Genomic DNA, 24,753 nt, shown 5'->3' with positions numbered 1-24,753 from the left:
CATCTCCCTCTTTATTTTTCATCTCTCAGTCCTTTAATCTTCCAGTCTCCAGTCAGTGTCTGTCTCTCTCTCTCTCTCTCTCTCTCTCTCTCTCTCTCTCTCTCTCTCTCCCCATTCTATCTCTTTAGTTAATGTGCCTGAATCCCTGTCTTTCCCTCCATTTCTGACACATCTTTCACTCTGTTCTAATGACAGTGCGGCGGATCACATACCCAACACTCAGACAGACAGACATGCAAAACACAAGGCTATAAAAAGCACCTAAGAATATTCTCCTTCCTTTACACACTCTCTCTAAACACCAACATTTTCAGAGTGAGACATGAATATAATCCATTTCTTTCTTTTATGTCCGATCCGAAGGTGAGGGATGCAGCTGCATAAACGTGTGTCGGCACATCTTTTCAGGCTGTCAGTCACGTCGCATTGTTGTGGGTCTCGGTGGAGAACGCTTGATGTGTGGCCACTCAGCTGTGTAGCACTTCACTGCACTGAGAGTGTGTATGTACACACTGCATACAGTGCTGTGCTGGTCTAAAAGCCCTATTTTCAAGTTCATAACACAAACACAAATATAACGTATGGTGCTTGGTAGCTGACAAAATAACAGACATTTTGTATATTTGAATTATATACTGTACATGTCACAATAAATAGAATTCCTCTTTTTTCTGTGGTGTATTTAAAAACCTTACATTTTGACAGTGTTTTTATTATTGTTGTTTGTTTATTTGTTTTGGACTTTCTAGGAGTAAAATTTGCCTTGTAATATTTACCTGTAAAATTTTAAATCACAGGTTATGGTTTTGAGATTAAAAAAAAAATACACAACACAAAAATTCATATCTCAAAAAATACAGATGAGGCGAAGCAGCTGAGATTTCCAGAGAAATATACAGCTGATGCTTTCAGAGTCAAACTCAGTAATTAACAAATCACACTCGTCGCTCATGTTCATGTCCATGATGTGAAGTGAAGAGACATGGAGTAGAGTTATGTAAGTGGAGTCAAAAAAGGAAGATATGAACCATAATGAGGTAACTGCTTCAAAAGTTTGTATGTTTTTATGTAGCAAAGTTTCTATTAAGCGGCTAACTTTGGCTCTTAGCTAATGTTATCATAGCTTCAATAGCTAGAAAATTAGCATGTTTAATATCACTAACACTTTTTAATTCTTCTATTCAAATACAATTTATTGGGATTCCTGCATTTTTAATTATTAAAATAAGGACATTTTCTTGTGTCCCTTAATTTACTGTCCACTCTGTTATGTTGATGAAAACTCTTCTTTAAAATAATGGACTTGTTCTCAAGTCACCTGACTTTCAGGAAGTGACATAATTTTTTGGAGGGAAACCAACCATGAAAAGCAAAGTAAGTATCACTCCTTAATTTGAGCTCTTTTTCAGTGTTTTAGAACGTTTAACATATGGTGTCAAATATGACACGTCTACTATGTTATGCTCATTTGAAAAGCAAAGGAGTACAATTTTAACATGTTTAGAATATTTTGATAAATCTTTCTCAAGTGATCACCATGTGCTAGCATGTTCTTCACCACAGGAGGTGTAAAGGCCATCTTTAACTAAAAATGTCCACCCTGTTATCGTCCACCCTGTTATGCCTTGCATTGTAACAGGGTGGACATTTTGTCACAGGATGGACATGAAGACATGTAGAGAACTGAGTCAAGTTAACTACTGCTATCAATATTTGTTAGAATTCACCGTTATACATTTTAAATAGTTGTTAAAACAGAATGTATGCGTTTTACTGAGAGTTGCAGCATTAAGTGCTGCAGAAAGGCAAAGAGGTACAGGGCACGCCGGGATGCTGACCCTGAAAGAAGGCAGCGTTATCTTGAAAGTGAGCAAGAAAAATGAAGAAAAGACAGAGAGGAAGGGAAAAAGAAAACTATATTAGAGTGCAGTGAGAGAGAGAGAAGCGAGCCAAAAGGAAAAAGTGGAGAGAGTAAAGGAAGAATTCCAGGGCTAATACAAGTGTCAGGGCATCTTTTCAGTGCGTGACCACTCCTCCTCTTAGTCCAGAAGATATCCTGCAGCCAGGGCCCTCAAGGTTAGAAGTTTAGTTCTGTTAAGAAAACCTTTCCTAACATTCCAAGTAAGCCGATGATTTGTTATATAGAAACAGACAGAAACCAATATTTCCCAGCACCGATTACACGTTATTACGTACATAGATGTGATCCATCTCTGTTTCCAGGTGAGAAACTGGTGTTTACCTCAGATGGTAAGAAGATCTCCCTAGTTTTGGGACAGTCACTTTAAAGCCATACAGTATCTCCTATGATATACAGCCAACATGATGGTACAGAGATCAGGCTGGTGTCAGAAGATTGGAGAATGCATGCAGGTGCGGAGGAAGAAGGCTAAAGATGCATGCCAGGCTAAACCATGTATGGACTTTAAGACTAGAAGAAGTATTCGTATTCACATCAGAAAAGAATATTGTTATATGCTACAAGTCTGGATGTGACAAAAACATGGAAAAGTGTGTCTGTAGCAGAAAAGGAAAGGGATGGACAAGGTCCAATGCTTTTGAGGTGAAGTTGTCTTTGTAGTGGTTTATGAGGAGTATCAAAGGTGAGAGTGGAGTCTTTAGGTCAGTCAGACAGTCCACCAACGCAGGACCAGGTAGTCTGCATGAGGGGTCAGTGTGTATGAAAATCTGTGTATCATCCCAATAACAATAGAACTTCAGAACATGATGCCTGATAATATTTTCCAATGGGAAACATTTATAAAATAAATAACAGTGGGTCAGGAACTGAGCCTTGGGGAACACCATGAGAGAGACAAGAAATAAAAATAATTACATTCAAATTTCTGTGTGTCTGAGAGATAAGATCAGAATCAACAGAGCACAGTACCAAGATACTGTCAATAGCAGCAGTCAGGTTCAGCAGAATCAAGTACAGTATGTTCAGCAAACCACAATCAGCCGTAACCAATAAGTCATCTGTAACCCTAAGGAAGGTGAAACAGGCTCAAGGATGAAAGCTTTTTCATATTGCACATAGATATCAGTTTTGTATTTTGGCATTAAAAAAAAAGAAATTTACAGCAGAGTTGTGGTGAAGGAGAATTGTTAGCAGGTCTCAGCAGTTTATTCATAGAAGAAAAAGCGCTCTGGGTATTCTCCAGCCATTACCGATGGCCGTGCTGTAGTAGTCAGTCTTGGCTCTCTTTATTGTCTTGCTCTATGTACAACTTGGTCTTTATAGGCAAGTGTATGCACTATCAGGCCTGTCTTCCTACTGAAGCATTCTAATTAGCAACCAGTAGCTTTCATGTAGTGGCGCTCAGGAGTAATTTTTTTTTGTCTTATTAACTTCAAGAGAAAACAGAAGAGAGGGTGAGGGAATTACTGTATATATGTATCTACTGTATAGATATACAATACTGTGAAAAAGTTTAGGGCACATGCGCAGAAATGCTGTAGAGCAAATATGCCTTCAAAATAATAAAATAAAATGTTTGTACATTAAAAAAAGTACTGTAAAGAGCGGTAAACAGTAGTAAATGAAACAAAGTCAATATTTGGTGTGACAAAAAAATAAAAATAGGCAAAAAAATAGTAGTCTATGGTACAATTTGTGCAGGAAATTAGCTGGTAAGAGTTATTGAGCATCTTGCAGAACCATTCACGGTTCTTCTGGAGACTTTGACTGTCGCACTTGCTTCTTATTTTTGCAGTAAAACTCAGCAGCCTTCACTGTGTTTTTTGTCTGAAAAGTGTCTCTTACATAATATGCTGCTTTCTTTACTGACATACAAAGATTTTTCTGTAACAGTTAATTTTGTGCTGGAAAACTAATGTTTGGGAATCTAAAATGTTTTTTGTACTGACTTGATAATGTAGAAGTCATAAAATTAAAAAACCCTATAACAACATTTGTACTAAAAATAGGGTGCCTAAAACTTTTGCACAGTACTGTAAATAAGTGCTGGATTTCTGCATCTCACTACGACTCCCAGACCGCATTGCAGCTAACAAAAATGGCTGCCGCAAAGCTCAGTTTCCGATCTGCTTTGTGAAATGGCCACTATGGCCTACAACAGCCAACGTACACAGTTCACACCATCACACTGATCACACACACCTGGATTTAATCTCAAACACTCTCAAACATGTGGAATAATTTTTTCGGATTCCAACAATGTTCAGAGTGTATTGTAGGAGTGTTAATATTTCAGTATGTATGATGCTTAGAATAAAAACCTAATGACCGCCTCCAGATGCTGTTATAAACCCTTGTAGCTGCATTGAACCTCCATTGTGAAGGTTTTTAGAGTCTTCCACTGTATCGGTGACCTTATGTTACTTCTAAAAGTACCACATTTGGATGCATTGGTCCATAAAACCAACTTGAAATCACAGAGGTTCGGTTATGGTGCAAGCTTTCTGCCTTTTGTCTATTTATTTTGCTCAGTAGAAGCTTTTTGACAGGTACGTGTCATTTCAGGCCTATAGTATTGACTTGTCTTCTGGCAGTGGAAGAATTGACACCTGTGGGGTTTTTTTGTTTTTAAGATCTGAAATAAGAGTGGAGCTTGATATCTATCAAAGATAAAACCAGATAAGTACTGTCTGTCTAATCTCAATATTTTCAGGGGTCTATCAGGGTTTCCACGGCTGTTGGAAGTCCAATACCATTTATATTTTATATTGACAGTTACAGTGCCCTCCAATAATATTGGCACCCTTGGTAAATATGAGCAAAGAAGCTTGTGAAAATTATCTTAAAAAAAAAAAAGAAAGAAAGAAACTTTTGGTCTTTTGTTAAAAAAAATTGACAAAAATACTCTACTCTCATGGATATCAAACAATTGTAAACACAACACAGCTTTATCCAAAAAAAATATATCTTTGTTAAACATGGGTGTGTAACAATTATTGGGACCCCTTTGATTTCATATGAGAAAAATATATTTGAAGTATATTCCCATTGATATTTTACATTTTCTTAGTACAGCTGGGTGACACGGAACAGGAAATTGTTCAATCATGACTTCCTGTTTCACAGGGGTATGAGTATAAGGTAACACATTCCCTTAGTCATTTCATAACAATGGGTAAGATCAAGGAATATAGCTGTGATGTGCGGCAAAAGGTTGTTGAGCTTCACAAAATAGGAAGTGGCTATAAGGAAATAGCACAAGCATTGAAAATGCCCATTTCCAACATCAGGGCAATAATTAAGAAGTTCCAGTCACCTGGAAATGTTATGAATCAACCTGGATTTGGACATGTGTCTATATTGTCTCAACGCACTGTGAAGAGGATGGTTTGAGTGGCCAAAAAATCTCCAAGTATCACAGCTGGAGAATTGCAGAAGTTAGTTGTGTCTTGGGATCACAAAGTCTCCAACATTACAATCTGAAGTCATCTACATCACCACAAGTTGTTTGGAAAGGTTTCAAGAAAAAAGCCTCTACTCTCATCCAAAAAGTGTCTTCAATCAAGCGTCTTCAGTTTGCCAGACACTACTGGAACTTCAAATGGGATCGGGTTCTATGGTCAGATGAAACAAAAATAGAGCTTTTTGGCAATAAACACCAGAGGTGGTTTTGTCGCACACAGAGAGGTAGCCATATGGAAAAGTACCTCATGCTCACGGTTAAATATGGTGGTGGCTCTTTAATGTTTTGGGGCTGTTTTTCTGACAGAGGACCTGGACATTTTGTTAGGATACATGGCATCATGGACTCTATCAAATATCAACAGATATTAAATGAAAACCTGACTGCCTCTGCCAGAAAGATTAAACTGGGACGTGGTTGGATCTTCCAGCAGGACAATGATCCAAAACATACATCAAAATCAACACAAAAATGGTTTACTGACCACAAAATCAAGATCCTGCCATGTCCATCCCAGTCCCCTGACTTGAAACCCAGAGAAAACCTGTGGGTTGAACTGAAGAGGAGAATCCACCAGCGTGGACCTTGAAATTTGAAGAATCTGGAGATATTCTGTATGGAAGAATGGTCTCGGATCCAAAGTATACAAAGTATTGACTAAAAGGGTACCAATAATTGTTGCACACCTATATTTAGGATGTTTTTTTTGTTTGTTTGTTTTTTTATAAACCTGTGTTTTGTTTGCAGTTGTTTAATCTCCATGAGAGAGGAGTATTTTTGTAAATTATTTGAACAAAATAGCCTTCTTTGCTTATATTTACCAAGGGTGCCAATATTAGTGGAGGGCACTGTAAATATTTTTTTAACTCCAGGTTTTCCCCATATTTTTTCATGAACTTATTTTTTCATTCTAATCTCTCCTTATCGTTTATATTTGCATATGAAAAAGAACTGAAATGATCAGATTAAGTAGCTGTATGCAGGTTAGTGAATGCTGTAAAGAAAGCATGCCAGACAATAAAAGTCTTTTGGGAACAGATTTAGCAGATTTTACCTCAGCTAGACTTTCTACAAAATTCCCACTGCCCTGCTGTAAAAGCATCTGCTTCTCGTTTATCAGTCATTCAGTATCAACTATTGTTATGTTATACATTTTATGTCAACAGATGGATATGATGGCAGGCATAAATATTGCCATTTTATTTATAATACAAGGTTCAGTACTAAAGAACTGTTATGTGTACTAGCCTTTTATTTTATCAGGAGAAGGCTTTACTTGCACTAATACTTCATTGTCATGAAAGAGTTATAGTAATTATGAGGTTTTTGTTTGTTTTTAACAGGATTTACATCTTTTTTTTCCATAAATATAATTACGTTACAAACAGTTGTGCTGTCGCATATAAATAAATACAACAACAACAACAACAACAACAGTAATAGCTTCCTCAAGTAAAGGTAATGAGGGGTATAATGTCAGGACTTAACTTGATTTAAATCTGCGTGCTTCTGTCACACATTCTCTATCATTTTTAATAATGATCTTATAATAAACATTAGCACTACAGTGTCAATTTTTAGCTTTCTATTAGCAAAAGATGATAAATTCGGGTTTAGGTAATGCTGCCATAGAAACTAATAATATCTGTGAGTGTGAGAAGATGAACAGCTACAAAAATCAAATATCCAAGTTGTCATCTCATAATTCTGCCTTGACATGAGCGCACTTAGGAAACATAAAGTTCTCCCAAATGTTTTCCCTCCATAAAGTCCCTGCTCATTATTCAGTTATTCGTCTTATAACATACTGTATCATTCAGTAACTGCTATGAATTATTCAGTACCTCCAGTGAAACTAATAGAAAAGTTGTGCAGTTAGAAGAGTGCGGAATGTATTTATCCCAGACGATCTAAGGGGTTAATATAGTTGTGCTGGAAAATGACCTTGTAATGAACTAACAAGGCCTACTCAATATATTGCAAGTTTTGATCTGCTTACTGAGCAATTTGATACCGAGCCATATGAACTTGATACTTTGCAAGCAACACCCAAGAAGAATTTTCTATAAAATAAAAATAAATTTGCTTACATTAAAAAAAAAAAAAACAGTTTATGTATACATGCTTGCTTGTCAGTGTAGAAGATGGAAACTTATGCTAATACAACTTGACAGTAAATAATATGGAGTGTTTTTACAAAAATGATTATCATTAGTTATGTATTCACACTTAAGTTATTATAGAACCCAGAAACAAACTACTGAATAAGGAAGTTAGGCTGCATTCACTTAGTGACAGTTTAATCCTCAGAACTCTGTCAGAAAGCTGTAGGTCACTGTTTATAGTACAGCTAACTTCCATCTTAAGAATCAAGCCTAAAATACAGTATACCAAACCTCTGTGGAGTGCTGGTATATGATCTGAACAAAATAACAAAAATAAACCCATTGTTTTATTGCTAAAATGTGAAGCTGTGAGTGGTGATAGTGATATTTTTTTTAACTTCTCTGTAACAAGATGCAACTTAAAGTAATACACCAAATACTTCCTCAATTATTAAGCAGTATGTAAGACATGATCTTCCATGGTGAAGGCATATAACAAACTTTTAAAGGGTTTCTTTATGGATTCTTTACGGTTCCATTGGTAGTTTTTTTTCTGATACTGAGGTCCTTAAGGGTTTGATTTTTTTTTTTACTTGGATTATTATTAGATTGATCATCATATAATGGATCTGGGAAGATAAATTAATCATTCACATTGTGTAAGATAGATCTTTGCCTTGATTATTAGCATCGCACCTGCAAACACATCTCTTTACATCTCTACTAGGGAATGGTGTAAACAACATCTGGATTTTATCTAGATCACTACTTCATGGACAGCAGTTCACTAGATTCAATAAAACAGTAAAGGTCATTTTCTGAAAACATAAACAACTCATTAGTGTCTGTAAATACTGTATAAAAAGCTAAATGTATACAGTTCCTAGAACGACTTCTCTTCTGTTTCCCTTATCAATTACAATGTAGTGAAGTAGTAAATAGTTGAAAACCTTAACCCATCCCGACTGGTTGATGATGTTATTACATTAAAAACCCTAGCAGGAGGAGAATGATGAGTGAACAAGGTAAATATTCTCGTGTGTACAATTTTATTTACATTAGCGCCATAATTTAATATTATATTATTGATTATTTATTATATTATTATATTATTATTTTCTTCTTTCTGTCACTGCTATTATTTATTTCATTATTGTTGGTTAGCTATTTTATATGTTTTATTTTTGATATTACAGATATGTAATATTGGATCATTTCCCTCAATAAATAAATGACCAAGAATAATATTTTTGTCTCATTTGTTTAATTGGGTTCTCTTCAATTCTCTTTATGATTGTTTGAAAATCTGATGATTTTAGGTCATATTTATGCAGAAATCCTGAAAGTTCTAAAGAATTCACCAACTTTCAAGCACCACTATAAATGCACCAGCATTGATTATTTATACAATCCATGACTAGGAACAAGTCAGCATAAATTATCAAACATTCAATTACAGCATATTCCTAATATTAACTATAAAAAATTATACTTGCTATTCAGCCTTAGTTTAGAATTTTCCCAGTTGTTTGGTTATTTGTTTGTGTTATTTAATGGTAAATAATATGTTAAATAATGGGAAACTTAATGTTGTTTACACCTAAAGCTTTTGTTCCATGTTGTTTTTGAGAGCTTTGTGAAGTGAGGTGGTAAAAATAATAATAATACAGTATGTTTGCATTCCTTTGCAATAATATTACCTTCCCTTGCATTATTGTTTTCCTGCCCAATTCAATTTGCATTCTCTTGCACTACCTTTTATTGCCTTTTCACTGTTGCATAATCTCAAGAATTTCATTGTCAGTGCTTCCAGGTAGGACCTTGCTTTTAAAAAGTGTCATGTAGTATGGAGTTTTGTTAGTAATTCATTCAAATGTATTTCAATAGTAAATATGATTCAGTGTAACTACCTTTATTTGATGCCATCGCTGAAAGACACTAAAAAGTAACCATGTCTAATAAGACTTCTTGCATTCCTGAGCTGAATACTCATTTATACTCATGAAGTTGGCCTGAACAAACGCAATCACCTTCCCCAAATTGAAATAGTTCCCTTGAGCTAAGCAGAATTTTCAACTGACTTTCACCAATGATATATCCATGAGTCTGAACATAGTATCTTTGGGTAAGTCAATTCAATACTAATATATAATATACAGTATAGGCATATTTTTGTGAGGGAATGCAATATTAAAATCATAAAACAATAATAACAAGTATTGCAAAAAATAAATGTTATTCTGAGGTAGGGAAATGTGGGATTCATTTGTATGTTTGTATGTTTCAAGTGACAGGAATCTTTCATATAATGTTGATGTTATAATATTTTTAGACAGAATTTTGCTGCCATTCAGACTGACATCAATGAAGGAGAATGTCGTAAAGTACTACATATAGACCATATAGAATATGTTATAAGCACTTACAGGTACCCAGAATTCCTGCACCAATTTGCTATATAAATGAGTAGTTGCTTAATAAAGAGAAAGCCCAATTAGCACTAAATGAATCTGCGAGAGTGGCTAAAATGAGCTTAAAGGTAACATGTATACAGTATATGCCTGGTCACTGAGCTACAGCAGGCATGAAAGCATCCAGAGGATTGACCCATACAGAGATAATAGCTGCCATAACAGCTATAAAAAAAACTAAGCAAGATTCCTGAGATAGCCTCATTACTGCACACAGACACAGCCGAATTCAGGGTTACTGAAATAATCCCTCTCAGCATGAGTATGTATAGACAGTAATTTCCAGGCTATTTTGCCAATTTCAGGGTATCTTCATTTTGGCCTTTTAAACAGAACATTCACCATGCAAGGTCAAGACACTGAAATTGATTGTTTAAAAGTGAACAGCATGGCATGCACTGCATCGAGCTAGAGGAATAATCAGTGCTAGAGGAGATTGCTATCTTGCTAGATTCAATAAACGTAGCCCCGATTACTCTTGTCAGTCACCATGGCAACCATTCATGACAGCTGGCCGGGGGGAAATGAGGATGAATATCTGACTAAGTCTGAAAGAGACATACATACGCTTTCATACACACACCTACTGTGGAATACCAGTGAGCTTGTTAACAGGACGCTTTCAGAAGGACAACAGGAGACAATGTTGAGACTCTTTCTATGCAAAAGCAATCTTTTTCTCACATTTGTGGAAATTTAATAACTATTAGCATTGACAGAATAAGGAAGTGAAGACCTCAATTACACTGGAGGGAATGGTGAAAACAGGTCCAAGGCTGATTTTCGCATAACACAGGACACTAACGAAGACTAGTGGGTTTGATTTAGGAATAGAATACTTGACTGTCTGGACCTTGTGAGGACATCTGGCTGGTCCCCATGAGGGAAAAGTGCTTTAGTACAAATACATCAGTGAGGTTTGGTTTAGAGTTTGTGTGTGTCTGTGTGTGTGTCTGTGTGTTATAGAGAGAGAGGTAGAGAGAGGGGGGAGGCATAAAGGTTCATGCCTGATAACTGGATGACTGGAGAGTGTTGTACATACAAAATATGGGAAATGAAATGGATAGAGGTGATGGACTGAAAGTTAGCTGAAGATATGGTTCCTAAAGCTTTTGTATGTTTATGTGTACTTTACATATTGTTGTGGAGCTGACTATGGATGTGTTTTCACGTGAGTTTATTCTCAAAGGGTTTTCCTTACCAATCAATTCAAAGTAAAACTGAATTTTTTTGGTCTGGTAATTAGCTCCGCCCCCTACTGTAGGTGAAACTGATCTACCCAGCTCTGCCATTGTTCTTTAAACATATGTCTTATCAACAGAGATGGTGGGTTAGGTTGGGGTGGAACCTGAAGGCTTGGCAGTGTTTTATACAATTATGTAATACAATTGTTGCAATTCACCTTGCTGGCAGCTCAGTGTTGTAGAAGTGAATGTAGAGAGAGAGAGTGTGTGTGTTTGTGTGTGTGTGTGTGTGTGTGTGTCCAGCCTGTGTGTATGAGGGCATGCATATGGAATGAAGATCTTTGTGTGCCAGCTGAAAGCTGGAGTTTATATCACTAGAGGCTTGTCTGTTTGGAAAGATTTGGCAGCCATTTGTGCAACACCCACTCACTGCAGTTCACACAGCCTCAGGGAGAAGAAAAAAAGAATGAGAAAAAAAAGAAAGCCAGAAAGAGCTAGAAGGAAGCTAAGTAATGATTTCTATTGCTCTAAAGCGAGCAAAGGTGAGATGTGAGGAGGAAATGATAGAATCAGGTTAGTGAAGGCTCTCGTGTTAGTTTATGATTTTCTCCATTTGCAGGTTCTACGGGAGTTATTCATAGGCTCTACTTTTTTTTTTTATATGACCAATCCGGTTTCCTCCCCCAGTCCAAGGACATGCATGGTAGGCCGATTGGCATGTCTAAAGAGTCCGTAGTGTATGAATGGGTGTGTGAATGTGTGTATGTGATTGTGCCCTGCGATGGATTGGCACCCTGTCCAGGGTGTACCCCGCCTTGTGCCCGATGCTCCCTGGGATAGGCTCCAGGTTCCCCGTGACCCTGAAAAGGATAAGCGGTATAGAAGATGGATGGATGGATGGATGGATGGATATGACCAATCACCTCTAAGCTAATTTGTTTCTAGTGACACATGCATCGATTTGCCAATAAAACCATCTGCAATTTAAATCATATTTGGAAAGGAAAGTAGAAGGAGCTGGACACACATATTGTACACATAAGAACACACACGCACATACAAACAGGAAATCAATGAATATACCAATTCTGACGTTCACAGGCCGATCAGATAGGCTCATAAAAGGTTTTTTTAATGAACCTATCTGATAGGCACACACACACACACACACACACACACACACACACACACACATGCTCAGAGTACTAAAATAAAATTGCAATCAGAGCAGAAATCCTCTGATTGGAGCAGAAATCCTTTGATTACGATTATGCACAAATATTCACTGTGCCTGTGTGTATGTGCATCCAAGTCACCTATATGTGAATGCAATGTTTATCTCCGGGCTTCAATGCATGCTATGATTTTTAAAATGGCTTAATGTAGTGTGTCAGGACAACAGCATAATTATGACGCAATATGGTTCCTTTAAAATACCATACTGTAATGTGTGGGCGCGCACGACTTTTCACAACACAGCGTAAAATATTCCATCAGTTTTTAAAATTCAAGCAGAGTAATTTTACAGGGGCAGTTGCAGGTCATGGAACAGAGGGAGCCGACAGGCCAGGGAGTGCCTGAGAGCAGCGTGAGTGCCGCAAGGTCAGAGGCCTTAAATGAAGGTTCACACTGCCTACAGAACACTGACAGTGTGTGGCACACGCATAGAACTTTTTTTTTTGAGAAATGCACAAATAATATCAGTGTTGAAGTGTTGCACCTCACCGCGTGTCTCATGTAGCCTTCATATCTGTTAGTTTTTCATGTTAGCAGTACACTTCAGAACACTGTAGGCTCATCAGTTGAAGCCCTTACGGAGTCATACATTTAATGTGAAACAATGAATGTAGGATGAAAAAAATATATATATCTCCCTTATATCCTCTACCTATGTTCATTTTAGTGGTCGATTCATTCAGGAAAGAGGAAGCACAAAGGGGTGTTGCTGGTGAGAGGGTAACAGGGAGAATATATATGATGGAGGGATGATTAAATGAGATAGCTTTGACCCGAGAAGGTCTTGCCTTCCAAAAATAGTACAAGGATTTTATGCCTTCCAGAAATGGCACGGTTTTTCAATCATGACTCATCATTATTCCATTAGACAGCAGACAAAGGGTGGATTTTCAACAGTCACATCACATGCAGCACTGTTTAGACAAACAAGTTGTGTCGGATGATAAGTGTCCAGTCGAGAAGATGCAAAAAATAAATGAATGAATAAATAAAACACACAGCATGTCCCTTTATGTGTGTGTGTGTGTGTGTGTGTGTGTGTGTGTGTTTGTTCAGTCTGCTGTAACTGATTTGATTTTGCCCATGTCAACATCACCAGAAATAAATGCTACCCTTCACCGCCACCCTTCACTTTACATGCGGTATTGCTGGATCTTCAGGCTCTTCAGTGTGTGTGTGTGTGTGTGTGTGAGAGAGAGAGGGACAGTGTGAGAGTCATCGTTTCATTTTGACCCTATAAAGATGAGTGTCCTTCTCTGCCATTGGTTATTCATCTCTCCTTATCTTTCATTCTGTCAGCATTCTTCCTTCATTCTGGCTTTAGTCCTATTTTCCTTGTCTAATCCAAAATATGGTGGTTTCGGATTTCCGACACCTCCGTCTTCACTCACTGCTTAAAATTATATCTAAATGCACTTTTCTCTCTCTCTCTCTCTCTCACTCACTCACTCACTCACTCACACACACACACACACACACACACACACACACACACACACACACACACACACACACACACACACGGCCGATTTTCCATTATCAACACAAGCACACAATATTATTGACCTTTAAATTAATATAGTTTCATGGATCAAATAAACACAAAATACAAAAGGGAAAGTAATTGAGTAGGGATTTTAAGGGCTATGTGTAAATTAATCAGCTATATAAATTAATTTATAGAGTGAAATCAGCTTTGATGAATTAGCACAGAAATCAAACCAAGGGCAAGAGGAGAAGATGGAGGGAAGGAGAGGAATAAAATAGCAGGATTAATAAAATTTGGTAGGAGACAGAAGAGTGAATCAATGAGAGAGTAAGAGAGAGAATTGCCCAGAGAGATTGAGAGAGAGGGAGAGAGAGAGAGAGAGAAATAGAGAGCTATAAACATGCTCATTAAAGCTTGCATGGTATAATAAAGCAGAGCTTCGCACTAAGCTAAAGGACATAACAAAAATAACTTCCCTTCACTCCATCTTTTCTGTTTGTCTATTTTCTTTCTTTCTTTCTTTCTTTCTATTGATCTCTTAACATATCTTTCTATTTTCATTTGCTCTTCTATGAATTCTTACCATCATCCAAGACACTGTTTTATCCTTAACCCTCTAAATCCACTCTCCTGCTGTTGTGCAGTTTATCACAGCCTTAGTAAGTAGCTCAGTGCCTGCAATGTACCAGAGAGAGAGAGAGAGAGAGAGAGAGAGCGAGCGAGCGAGAGAGACTGGCTAATATAGTCTTCGGTTGCTTGTACATGTTCATGTACTCTCCAAAGCATTACATGAGAAGGTGAAAGGTTTTCCTATAAACACATGTAAATACACTGGATTCAGAAAGTATTCAGACCCCTTTACTAGTTACACACTTTATTGTGTTGTGGAATGGATGTCCATTCAAATTGCCATTTTTACCCATCAGGCTACACACATCACCTATAATGATGAAGTGAAACCATATTTTTCGAGATTTCCAAAAATGAATTAAAAGTCTAAAAACTGAAATCTTTTATTCACAGAAGTATTCAGACCCTTTGTTGTGTCACTCCAAATTGTGGTCAGGTGCATCCTGTTTGCTTTAATTATCCTTGAGCCATGTCTAGAACTCAATTGGAGCCCACCTGTTGCAATTTGAATTGATTAGACATTGTTTGGGAAATCACACACCAGGGTGTGTGGATCATATAAGGACCCACAATTTACAAGGCCTTTTCAAGACAAAAGCCAAGTCATGAAGCCTAAGGTACTGTCTGTGGATCTATGTGAACAAATTGTGGCAACGGCAAGTATATAAAACAGTTTCCAAGGCTTTGAGTGTTTACCAGGACCACAGTGGCCTCAATAATGTTTTTAATAAAAGAACCTTGGCACAACTTTGAACCTTTGTTGAGTTGGACATCCGGCCAAATTGAGCACCCAGGAAAGGAGGGAAGTAAGAAAGAAACCAACAGTCACTCTAAAAGAGCTCCAAATGTCCTGTGCAGAGATGGGAGAACCTGTAGGATTGACAATCATCTCTGAAGCACTATAGAAATCAGGACTTCATGGCAGAGTGGAAAGACAGAAGCCACTGTTGAGTAATGACAGCATATGACAGCATAAAGGACTCTGGCAACATGTGGAAAAAGATTGGTCTGATGAGGCAGATGAGCAGAACATCAAGCACTATATCTGGCCAAAAACAGGCATTGCACATCACTTGGCTAATACCATCCCTATGGTGAAACATGGTGATGGCAGCACTGTTCTATGGGGTGCTTCTCAGTGGCAGGAACAGGGAGACTGGTAACAATTGAAGGACATGTAAATGCTGCTGAATACAGGAACTTCCTTGAAGAAAAACTCCTCCAGAGTGCATGTAAAATCAGAATGAGATGACATATCACCTTTCAACAGGACACTGACTAAGCATACAGCCAAAACAACACTGGAGTGGTTTCAGGGCAAGACTCTGAATGTCCTTGACTGGCCCATCCAAAGCCTAGACTTAAACCACATCAAACATCTTTGGAGAGACCTGAAGATTGCAGTTCACAGATGCTCACCATCCAATCTGACCGAGCTTGACAGGATCTGTCATGAAAAATGGGTTAAACTGCAGAAATCCAGGTGAGCAAAGCTTGTTGAGACTTATCCAAAATGTTGTAATTGCTGCCAGAGGTGACTTCTACGAAAGTATTGAATAAAGGATCAGAATATTTTTGGAAATAAATTTTTAGATTTTTAATTCATTTGAAAAAAGTCTCAAAAAATATGCACTTTGTCATTATGGGTGATTAATTGTAGACTGATTGATTCAATTGAAGGCACCAATGATAAAAACCGATCAGAGTCACATTGTGCTTGAATTCCAGAATTTGAATTTAAAAGTTTAAAACCTTCTTATGTCATAATAGTTGAGAACAGAGAAAATCTTGATGATATGTTCACTAGACCTATAGTCTTTATGAAGTCACCAAAAGTTATCAGCCATTATTGTTTACATTGTGTTAATTGAAGCATAAAAAAATGCATGCGCAGACTCTGATCTTTCTTTCATGGGTATTCACAGTAATACAGTGATGAACTTATACTAATTTATTCAACTGAGCATCATCAACATCACGTGAATACTGAAAACTCACAGAATATACATTATACATCAATCTCAACTTGAATATTATTAATTATTAATTATGAATTACTAATTCTTAATATTATTATTATATTAATATTAGAGCAATTACTAATGAGATATGTTGAAGAAATCTGACAGTAAGTTAACAATGAAATTCACTCAGCTGGGTGTCCGCCATTACTCAATTGGCTGATTTCGGTCATGTGACTGGACTCTGATCATTTTTCCATAGCATGACACTATTTTAAATGGAAAATTCTCTGACCCTGATCTTTCTATCATCCAAGTACATTTATGAGATCATTCTTCAATGCTCAATCAACAGCCGTGGATGCACAACTCCAAAAATACAGTTTTGTGACTCTGATCGTTTTTTCATTGTGATCTTCAATTATATCCATTCAAAATCAAATCCACAGCACAATAAAGTATGCAACAAGTAAAGGGGTCTGAATACTTTCTGAATCTACTGTATGCGCACACACACACACACACACACACTCACACACATACACACACACACACTAACTCTAACCTTAACCTCACTGATGTATTTGTACTAAAGCACTTTTCCCTCATGGGGACCAGCCAAATGTCCTCACAATGTCCAAACAGTCTGGTATTCTATTCCTAAATAAAACCCACCATTCTTTTCACAGAGTCTTCGTTAGTGTCCTGTGTTATGCTCGACACAAACTGGAATTCTTAAATAGGTTTTGTGCACCTTGAACATTCCAAGCCTTCTGATTATTATTGACTTTTTTGCTGTTTGTTTGTTTGTTTGTTTGTTTGTTTGTTTGTTTGATTTAGATATAGAATGTCTACACCTTAGCACATGGCATAACATTATAAATATACTGATTAAACATACAGTTCCATGCTGGATTATTTGCTGCGCTGTACTAATAATGTGTTATATGAATTTTCCACACTGCTACATATTAGAAAACTTACACACACACACACACACACACACACACACTTACTTACTTACTTATAAACTATCAATTAAATGTTTAATTACTCCAGTGCATTGGGTATTGGTCTATAATAGTGCAATATGTAATCATAGTTTAGAAGTAATGTATCTCTGCGCTGATTAAATGTGCATGTTGAAGTTACCAGTCCTCCAGTTGAAGGGTCAAATGTTACTCGACTGCTGCTAATGACTGGCTCTTCAGATCATTTCCAGTTAACACACTCAGTTTGATTGCACATTAGATAATGAAGAACAGAGGTTAATGCAACATTATGAATAAAGTCAGTAATGCTGTAGATATTAGATTAACCCTTTCAGCATACCTTTTTCAAACATTTGTGTTTTGCTTTGGTCTACAAGAGCAAAATAATAATAATAATAATAATAATAATAATAATAATAATAATAATAACCAAAAAACGCCCAAGGCCCTAATTTATTTGAAAATAATAACAACAATAATAATAATAATAATAATAATCATAATCATAATCATAATCATCATAATAATAATAAATAAATAAATAAAACAGTGCAGGTTGATTTCCTAACAGGGTCTGTGGAGGATTGTGTCTTTCATGTGTTTTCTCTTTTGAATGTTTCCTTAAGGAATGTGCAGTTTGACAGAACTGTTTAATAATGAGAATTTACCAAAAGTATGCCGTAGTAAACTAATCAGAAAGTTCCTCAAAATGATCATAAAAGTGGTTTCATTTTAAATATCTGCCACACATTCTCAATATTGATGCCAAAAATGCATAAACTGAGACTTTGGAGACATTCACATATTCAGTACCTTATTAACATAATTCACACTCACATCTACACTCTTTCATTCATATCATATTTTGAACACATTTTTTTTTTCAACCAGTCTCGCCGCATATAATCAGCATTATACCTGACTTCCAGATACATTTTACTCTTTACTTATATTAGAGTTTGTGTGTATGTAGGTGTGTGTGTGTCTGTGTCTGTGTGCATGTGTGTTTAAAATGGATATTGGCATGTATTGTAGCAGATAAGCCTTAAGTATCTGAGTGAGTTAGTGAGTAAGTATGTGAGTGAACAGCTTGATACACAATGTTTCAAAACATTTACATTTACTCACATTCACGTGAGTACGTGTGTGTGTGTATATATATATTACGTGTGTGTATATATATATATATATATATATATATATATATATATATATATATATATATATATATATATATATATATAAACATATATAATGTCACCAACAAATATAAGTGAAAATCTTTATATTTATATGAAAAATTATAAAGCAAGCAATGCACCAGGCAAGAATAATCTTTGTTCATCAACCCAAATTATGCGATGGATCTGAAGCCATGCAGGGCATCATACACACACACAAACACACACACCCCTTCGCACCAATTTACTGTAGCCTATTCACTGCAACAACAAAAAAAAGACATCTTAGCAAGTGGAAATACCTTGAATATAATCAAATGTATCTAATATTTCCTATTATAATATTACAATAAACCAAATCTAAGACTATGAATCCTATTTGAAGACATTTGTACTCACTTCAAGCCTGAAATACTGTAGTCTTGTTCTATCGGCAAATAATTTTGCTCATTTTAAGCATTTCTAGAAAGAAGCAACATGACCTGCCAATAGAACAAAACACTACAAGCTTGAAATGAGTAACAATGTCCAGAAATAGGTTTAATGAACTTATGTTTGGTTTATTGTAATTTTATGATAAGAAATATTAGATACATTTAACTAAGTGTTGACTGCCAAGGTGGGGGATGGGAGGAAAACTGGAGAACCCTGAGGAAACCCACACGGACACAAGGAGGACAAGTGTAAACACAGACAGTAACCCAAGATCTGGATTGAACCAGGGGCCTTGAAGCTGTGAGGTAAACAACACTGCCATCTGCTACCCACTAGTAGAAGAAAAACAAATGAAATTGTCGAAAAAACTGGGACTTGCTAATTAGCTGAATAACTCAGGTTTTACATAAAGAAACTATATATCTACATACTCATTTAGTAGGCAGAAGTGCTCCAAAAACCACATCGGATTTTATCATGATAGACATTCAAGTCATTCCTAATGAGTCCTGTTATCTTAAAATGCAATGCAGGCTAGGAAGCTTTCAACTGTGTCACTAACAATGAACTGTTTATACATACATGTGCTTCGGTTTGCACTTAAGCAAAGCGTATATACTATTTTATATATATAAGTATATACTATTTTAATATTCGATGGTTGCATTCAAAATTATGTAGGGTGACAGTACCTACTGCATTCGATTCAGTACCTACTGCTTGGCCGTTGATACAGTACGTACTGATCAGTATAAGTGTGTAGTATGAATACAATCCATGGTTGGCATTGTCATGTGACCTACAACTTTTTTTAAAAAAGGACACGATTTTTATATGCTGCCTTCCGCCATTTTTGATTCCGAGAGCTATTCCACGCCATCATGGGATAGAGTTCGTTGATTCCCTACTGCAAACTCTTGGCGAAAGCAGTAGGTCATCTGGGTATTTCTCACCTACTCTTTTATGAATACTCAGAATTCGGACATACTGCTCCTTTGGATTTTCATCTACTGTATAGTAAGATAGTAGGGATATTGGGATACAGAATATGTGTTTGTTGACATGTGACTAGAGGGCACCTGGGAACTCACACTGCCCCCTGCTGTGTGAACAGCAACATAACCATGTGTGAGTGCATTGCACATCAAATGATAGGGTTCCCTGTCAACAAACTCATACCATCATCTTGCCAAGTTTCATCAAGGGATGAAAATGGAAAATGTATCCATCCTGTCCGCTGCAGCTACTCAATATTATTTTTCCTGGGTCTCCATCTCTTCCTGTCATCTGTCCTCTCTTCCGCACCTGCCAACTTCACTAATGTCATTTCAAAGGATGGCACATACAAATTTGCTTCTCATAGGAGAGAATGACTTATCAAAACTGACAGCTCATGCTTTATCAGCAGATGTGAACTGGTAACGGTGTGTGTGTGTGTGTGTGTGTGTGTGTGTGTGTACAGACACAAATAAGTTTAGAGACACTACTGGACATCTCTGTGATAGAGGGATTCCAGATTGGACTCCCCACCAAGTGATTACGTGTGTGTGTGTGTGTGTGTGTGTGTGTGTGTGTGTGTGTGTGTGTGTACAGACACAAATAAATTTAGAGACACCACTGGACATCTCTGTGAAAGAGGGATTCCAGATTGGACTCCGCACCTAGTGATTACGTGTGCGTGTGTGTGTGTGTGTGTGTGTGTGTGTCTGTTTGTTTGTGTGTGTGTGTGTGTGTGTGTGTGTGTGTGTGTGTGTGTGTGTGTACAGACACAAATACGTTTAGAGACACTACTGGACATCTCTGTGACAGAAGGATTCCAGATTGAACTCCCCACCTAGTGATTACGCGTGCGTGTGTGTGTGTGTGTGTGTGTGTGTGTGTGTGTGTGTGTGTGTGTGTGTGTGTGTGCACGTGTGTGTGTGCACGTGTGTGTGTGCACGTGTGTGTGTGCACGTGTGTGGTGTTTAGACATGGCACAAAGATCAGCACAGGTTAATCCGTACAAAGAAAAGATTTTCTCTGAGTGCAGCAGAGTGATTTTCAACTTTCATTTGCACTCCTGAGCAGCTAAATGTCAATTCCACCTTCTCATCCGCTGCGACATTATGACACACAACATAAGACTTTAAACCTCTTAACCAGTGTTGCTTCTTTTTTATGGAGTGCTTGTCAAACTCTGGAACCCAAGCATCAAACACGCACATCTCTCCCACGTCTACAAGCTGGAACACATCATAAAGTTCTGCCTGAGACAGACAGTGGAAAAAAATGGCACTTTTGTATACTTGCCATGAGGCTTCCTATGTGTTTAGAAAGCAGTTGTTTAGATTTCATAAAGTGTCTGAAATATCAGGATGTAAAGAGATTGTAGAAAGCTACTAGAGACATAATCCAGGGTGAGGGATGACCTCATTACGGATGTCTGCAGAACAGGACATGATTTTCCCTGCGCTACAAATTACACTGTTAAATAATTTCTGAAGCACACACACACACACACACACACACACCCCATGGGCTAAAGAGTCTAAAGTGGGCTAAAATTTTGTAGCTGAAAGAGTTTATCTAGTAGGATTGCATAAATCACTTCAATCAATTGCATCAAATTTGTGAGGTCAGAAATATAAAAAATGTGACTGCAGGCAAAATATTTCCATGTATTATTTTAAAGCCTCAAACGTAGACCAGGTTGAGCAATACAGAGAGAGAAAAGAGTGTGAAGGTGGGAGAGAGAGGTGGGAGGGTTAGAGAAAGAACAGCAGGGCAGGTGTTAACTTTTTAACAGGTTGAACTGGTGCTTTTTGTTTTTGTTGTAGCGCAAATTAATCCATAACAATACTTCTCAATAAGTGTTCATCCGTGTAGGCGGGAACAGCGTGTTACTTAAACTGAAAAAACACAGTAAAGTACAATTGTATGTTAAAGTCCCCGTGAAATCAAAAAAAGTTTTGTAGATTTTAGTATGAATCTGTTAGCCTGAAGTTTATCTATAAGCTAGTGCGCTCCAAAACAATGACAAAATATGCATTCAAAATTTACAGTTTCTCTCTACTACCAATACCGATCAATAATTGTGATGACATCATCCTGCACTTCAGCTTCTCATCATTTTCTGTCCAATCAAATGCTGTCTAGAATCTGAATTGTCCCACCCACAACAGTTGTTATTTTCCTGGCTGTGAGGTAAGCTTAACGCCATTGGCTATTTAAAAAGGAGGCAGAGTCACTCAATATATCTCGCCCTGACTTCCTGTTTCAGTGGTAATTACATCAACACATTGAATAATGCTGTGCATCTCAAAGCACTTCACAGAGACCTTACTCTTTTTAATTAATGTTAATTTTGTGAAATGCATTGCTTTACTATATTATTATTATTATTATTATATCATCATCAACAACAACTATTATTATTATTATTATTATTATTATTATTATTATTATTATTATTAAAAATATGACCTGGTACCATTTATGTTTTTTCTCTTTTTCTCTTTTCTTTTTTTTCTTTTCTTTTTTTTAAATTTTTGCTTGAAGAGGCAAAATTAGTTCACTTAGTTCTAATTAAATGCACTGACAATGACACTGAATAATCTCTGTAACTTTCATGTGTACTATTTTGCTTAGACAGATGGAAAATGGTTGATAATTACACACATCAAGTCGTGAGAAAATTTTTAAATTAGATAAAAGACTACAACTTCACTGAGCACATGTGTGTGGGTGTGACTGTGATCTTGCTGATATTAGCACCCGAGCGACACTATGAACACACTGTACAGTGCTGTAAAAGGCAGGGAGATAAAGGCAGAGAGTAAAAGGCAGGTATGAGCATGAGATTATGGGAAAGTGAAAATGAGACAGAGAGATTAAGAGAGGATGAGTATGAAGATGATGAGGGTAATAAAGTATGGTATCATAAATAGTGATGAAATAATGGATGTAGTGAAAGCCGTAATAACAGCGTTTGTCTCAATTCTTACTCACTGATCCCACCTTTTCCTTTTTTCCTGTGACTGGTATTGCAGGGATTGCTAAATAAAAGCCACGGATTTACTCACACCATCTCGACAAGGAGAACACATCCCCCTGAGGGTTTAGCGGACAACTCTAGAGAATGTTATCAAAATGCCCTACACAAGCTGCATAGGTGGGCTGAGAATAAAAAATAGTGATGCATTGTATGAGCTATGTTGTGTATGTGGGAGAGTGTATATGTACCTGCTTGGCAAGTTTAACAGAGTCAGACGTGAGCCTGTCTCTGAGATGAGGGTCCAGCTGAGCCGCCGGAGCAACCTCCACCACCTTCTGATGCCGTCTCTGAATGGAACAGTCTCTCTCATACAAATGGATCACATTTCCATACTTATCACCTGGGAAGGAAAGAGCATGGGTGGCATAATTAAAAGACAGAAACAATACAACAAACAAGCATACTGATATTTTCGGCCATTATACAGTGTTTCAGATTGTTCCTTTCTAGGTCTCCTGTAATTTTGCCTCTCCTACTGAGCTATTCACTATGTAGGGATCTCATCTTGTCAATAAGATAATAAGGGTGCAGGAAAAGTGGCTGTTATTTGTGTCTCGCTCCTTCATGCTTACATTTAGCTGGCAGAAACCTGCAATAACAGGTCTACACCTGGGCTCTATGTTCATAGTTTCCCATGGGGTTCAGATATATAGCAGATATATAACATTAATTCATTCATCTCCAGTATCTTGGTCAAGGTCACAGTGAATTTGGAGCTTATCCCAGGAACACTGGGCCAACCATCCATCCATTTTCTGTATTGCTTATCCTATCTATGGTCTCAGGGAGCCTGGAGTCTATCCCAGGGATCGGTTTCCCAAGGAAAGCTCTCCATGAGATAACATGAGGAAGAAGCCAGAGACGGAATGATAAGGAACCAGACTCTTCTAGGTGATACTGGATTGAAAGATTATAAATCATTACACTATACACATGCAGGAGGGTAAAGCCAAACAGTACTAAGTGTGAAAGAATGTTCAGTATGAGCACATTAATAAACAAGGGTCCTGGAATACAGGTTTATCTACTAAAGCAAGAGTGAGTCTTGAGCATAAACTGTTTTGCTGGATGTAGAAAGCTACAGTATACATGTGGGACCATTCACAGCAATGGAAAGTGAGTCATAAGTGCAGAAACTCCAAGCAGAAGTAGAGTATCAGGATAAATCAGGCAGGTTTGGAGAGTCAGAGCAGTTACAGCAGTAGAAGTGTGTCAGCATCAGGCACAAGCATCTCATCAGGCAGCTAAGTGTCCAATAAATCATCTCAAACAGTGTCATGAAAATGCTCAACATACCAGTAAAATTCTCAGCACGCATTAGAACCTACAAGGTCGATTCCAGTCTTAAACGCACATACTCACACACACATCTTGATCCTGTTCTGTTGATCATATCTCATTTAGTGATGCTGGACTAAACCCAGTATGTATCAGTATCTTTTGGTCTTGTTATTGGGCTGGCAACCTTAGAATAAAACTTTTAGGAACCTGCACCAGCCAGATCTGATGCATGCACATGTTTATGTGCAAACTGTTTGTATATGAAATGTGAAACACACCCTGTGCAAACCAAATGAGTTCAATGCTGCTTCCATCACTGGACAACAGCAACTGTGTTTTTAATAAGAGAGAAAATGTTCACTTGGGCAGAG

General features: G+C 37.2%; 1 protein-coding gene across 1 annotated transcript in view; it reads right to left on the bottom strand.

Moving 5' to 3' along the window:
* Positions 1-24,753, bottom strand: part of pcxb (pyruvate carboxylase b) — a 255,749-nt gene that overhangs the window by 213,615 nt on the left and 17,381 nt on the right. Inside the window, exon 7 of the mRNA XM_053629257.1 lies at positions 23,290-23,441. Within this exon, the coding sequence (XP_053485232.1) occupies positions 23,290-23,441 (152 nt within the window). The remainder of the gene's footprint in view (positions 1-23,289; positions 23,442-24,753) is intronic.

This window comes from Ictalurus furcatus, chromosome 7 (genome assembly GCF_023375685.1).
Source record: "Ictalurus furcatus strain D&B chromosome 7, Billie_1.0, whole genome shotgun sequence".
NCBI classification, from domain to species: domain Eukaryota; kingdom Metazoa; phylum Chordata; class Actinopteri; order Siluriformes; family Ictaluridae; genus Ictalurus; species Ictalurus furcatus.
Note: the sequence above shows the minus strand (reverse complement) of the source record. Positions and strands in the feature narration are given on the sequence as shown.